This window comes from Vicia villosa, unplaced genomic scaffold, assembly GCF_029867415.1.
Source record: "Vicia villosa cultivar HV-30 ecotype Madison, WI unplaced genomic scaffold, Vvil1.0 ctg.001117F_1_1_3, whole genome shotgun sequence".
NCBI classification, from domain to species: Eukaryota; Viridiplantae; Streptophyta; class Magnoliopsida; order Fabales; family Fabaceae; genus Vicia; species Vicia villosa.
The window spans coordinates 12,634-16,788 of NW_026705487.1; the positions used below are offsets into that span (position 1 = coordinate 12,634).

The 4,155-nt window shown below is 38.6% G+C and overlaps 1 protein-coding gene across 1 annotated transcript; it reads left to right on the top strand.

Annotated features, from left to right (window-relative positions):
• The first annotated feature begins 719 nt into the window (after positions 1-719).
• Positions 720-2,255, top strand: LOC131633348 (uncharacterized). Its single transcript, XM_058904062.1, has one exon. The coding sequence runs from the start codon at positions 720-722 to the stop codon at positions 2,253-2,255; it is 1,536 nt and encodes a 511-aa protein (XP_058760045.1).
• The last annotated feature ends 1,900 nt before the right edge of the window (positions 2,256-4,155 follow it).

Sequence of the window (4,155 nt, forward strand, 5' to 3'; positions counted from 1 at the left end):
TCATGAAAAGGAAATTGCATTGGATTAGAGTACCATATTATCTTAAGCAAAATTCATATTATTGTTATCATCAAAACTAAGATAATTGATCAGAACAAATCTTGTTCTAACAAAAATGATCAAATAAAAAGGTGCCAAAATGATGTCAAGCTTCCCTCCTTATATTTTTTGAATTTCGCCTTAAGGAAATCGATTTCCCCAGGAGTGAAATCGATTTCACTCTGTTCCAGAAGAGAAATTGGCGCAAAATACACTAGGGAAATCGATTTACCCAGGAGGAAATCGATTTCATGCTGTCCAGAATGTGATTTTGTTGATGATTGCTGCAGGGAAATCGATTTACCCAGTAGGGAAATCGATTTCATCAGTCAAAAATGTGAAAAATGTCTTGTTTATTGCATGTCTTGGCTTGGTACCTACAAAACAAAAGCCTACAAAGAAACAAAGCAATGTTTTTGGTATTTGGGTTAGTATAAAACAAATTAAAGAAAATTAGGTGCTTGATAGTTCCCCTCAAAGACGAAGCAAACATAACACCGAAAAATGAAATCTCAAGATTGTGATCTTGATTAATGATTGAGATGCAAATGATGTATGATCTTAGGGTCAAAAATTGGGGTATGACACTTCCTAGTAGTTCTACTAGCTAATTTCTGAGATTGATTTACATATGTTGCTCTCACAAGTGTGAAACAAGTTCTGGTTATCTAAGGTTCAGAATGTCTCAGCAATCGAATGATGAATCTCTCGGTTCAGACTCAGCAACACCAGAAGAGTCCTCTAACCCTAATAGGGTTCTTAAAGTTGTCCCTTTAAGGACAATTAGCAGTGACGAAGTAAAGGCCACAAAGCCTAAAACGACTCATGGAAGACGACCCAAGGAGGGTATTCACAACAAGGGCACCAAATCCTCAGCATCTGCTACCATGGAGAAACTTACTAAAGAAGGATCCAAGTATGTCGATAGTGCAATTACCAGGATTGTTAATCGTATTCTGAAGGAGAATCATCAAGTGCTTGGAATAACCATTCCACTTCAAACCATAATGGTTGATCCCCCCAATAACACCAGTAAGGCTGAGGCTGTTCACACCGTTGATAGTGACCTAGAAATCAACAAGGATGAACAAGAGGTAACTAAGAATACCAATGTCACCGAGGATGTCGATGACATTGAAAATAATATGCACCCTAAGGCCAATACTGAAACTGATACTAATGTGGTAGACTTAGATGAGTACTTTGAAGACAAATTAATTACTTCCTTGAATCCGAGTGTAGCCAACAGGCTAATGACAAGAAGAAAAGGCAAAGCTGTTGTTCAAGGATCAACAAAAGGGAGGACTCAAGTGAACAACCCTACCAAAGACACTGTCAAAAAGAAGAGTACTTCTGCAGGACCTGTCAAGAGCAAAGCTGTTACCAAAAGTAAAGAGGTTGGTCCTTCAAAATCTTGGAGCAAGGTCATTCCAAAGAAAAGAAAAGAGCGGGAAATTGTTGAACCTGAATCTGAAGTTGAAGTAAATGTCCCTGACATCCCTTCAAGGAAGAAATCTACAACCAGTAAGCTTGCTGCTAGTATCCCTGAAGTTCCCATTGATAATGTATCTTTCCACTATGCCTCTAGTGTCAGTAGATGGAAATATGTTCTTCAAAAGAGATTGGCTGTTGAACGGGAATTGGCTCCAAATGCTCTGGAAAACAAGGAGGTCATAGAACTGATTCAAGAAGCTGGACTGCTAAAAACTGTGTGCAATCTTCCCAAATGCTACGAGAAGCTGGTCAAAGAATTTGTGGTAAACCTATCTGAAGAGTGTGACAATAGCAGAAGTGCAGACTACAGAAAGGTGTTTGTAAGAGGTAAGTGTGTATCGTTCTCTCCTTCTGTGATTAATAAATTCTTGGGAAGAACAGATGAAGCTCAAACTGAGCTGGAAGTAACAGACAACCAAGTCTGTCAAGTGATCACAGCCAAGCAGGTAAAAAGCTGGCCCATGAAAGAGAAACCAACTGCAAGTAAGCTGAGCATCAAGTATGCAATGCTTCACAAAATAGGAGCAGCTAATTGGGTTCCAAAAAATCACAAGTCCACTATCTCAACTGTGCTTGGTAGATTTTTGTATGTTGTAGGAACAAAGGCAAAGTTTGATTATGGAACATATATTTTTGACCAAACCATGAAGCATGCTGGAAGCTTCAGTAGTAAGGGTCCAATTGCCGTTCCATCCCTCTTGAGTGGTATAATTCTGGATTAATATCCAAACATTCTCAACGAACATGATGTGGTGTGCAAGAGAGAAAGTCCCTTGGCTTTCCATTACAAACTGTTTAAGGGAAAGCATGTTCCAGACATTGTCATGACATCAGCTGAAACTTCCAAATTTGAAGCATCAGTCAGTAAAGCAGAAGTCATAGCAATCCTAAAAGAGGCTTGCAAAGAACTGGAAGATAGAAAAATGTCTCTTGAACAAATGATACGAACTCTGGAAATGGATGAGAATGAGGAGTTTGCAGACACAGAGAGATGGAAGATAAAGATGATCAAGAAGTGGAGGAAGAAAGTGCTAGTCCTGCTGATGACTCTGAGAAAGAAAGTTCTTCAGACACCTTAGCTGGCTCTGACTCTGAGCAGTAGTTGCAACTAGAGTCCAGTGTGTTTATTTTTGTTTTGTTTGATTTGTTTTGCTGTTTTTAGTTTTGTGTGTTTTATTTTTTTTCGGTCAGTTTTATTTTTGGACTTATTTAAACTCGTTGAGCGAGGAAAAGACACTTCTTTTGGCTTTGGCAACATTTGTGGCCAAACATGGGGGGAAGTAATACGTGTCACCCCAGAACAACAAGAATGGTGGTTGTGTGTGATCAACAATTCTATTTGCTTATCTTTGTGTTGATCTGTTTGTGCTTGTGCTACTCTTGTGGCTTGTGCTTGTGCTTCTATTGTGGACTGTCTGTTTTTTTGTCTAAGCACTGTGTGCATACTGGTGATGTATGCTGTTTGTTTATATTAGCTTGTGTTTGTTTTGATTATCCGCTGCAAGTGTTTCTCTGGTATGGTGTGACAGGATGTTTTAGCCAAAAATTTGCCAAAGGGGGAGATTGAAGGTGTTTTGCAGGTTGGCTGCATTATTGGTAAAACATACCTGGTCGATTGTATTTATACAGGTTGCATATATTGTGTGGAGCTAATACAGGTTTTGTAAGGAATGTCATGATCGATGTCATGACATCCATGTGTGACAGCAGGACCTGTTATTATTTGTTAATTGTGTTTCCTGATTTATCCTTCTTATCAGTTTAGGAAAATTTTTATTGAGTGCTACACATTTCGTCCAGAAGATCCTATTGACAGCACATTGTGTAACAGACAGTTGACGTGTGAATTAGGTTAACTTTGTTAACCCTAATGTATGTCTAAAAAAGCCCAAGGCTGCTTATAAAAAGACCTGCAATCCTAATTTGGAACGCAGACAGAAGATTATATTTGTGAAGAACGCCTATTCTGTAACTGTCTCGTGTGATCCAAACAATTATCATGTTGATAATCGTTGTGGAGTAATTTATCCGGTTTCTGTTACTTGTGATCCACACTATTATCTTTGATGATTGCGTTGGAGTTAGTTTATGTTTTAGTTGCACCACTCTAAGCTTTTAAGCACGAGTGTGTGTCTCTTGATTGAAGCTTGTAAGCAGATCAAGGTGTGTCTTTGAAGAGTGTCTTCTATCTGTAATTGTTTATTGTGTATGTGTATCACTGCTGTGATTGAGGGGGGGTGGAATGGAGATATTCCATATCTAGGTAGAACTTAGGTCGAAGGGTCATTGGGTAGTGATTAAGTGAGGAGTTGTAAATTGGGAGTTTAGCTCTGAATTGATACTGCTGATAGTGGACTTCATCCGTGGCTTGGTAGCCCCCAGAGTAGGTTGTTTGAACCGAACTAGGTAAACAATTCTGTGTGTACTTTACTGTTTTATGCTGTTTATTATTATTGTCTGTACTGCGTAATTGTGGATGTCATAACATCCAGTTTGACATCGAGCGTGTGTTACTAGAATTTTCAGATAGGATTGAGATTGTATGCTATTGATTCAATAGAGAAATAGGTTCTAGGTTGGGGTTTTGGACATTTAGGTTCAATTTGATAGATTATGTGTAAT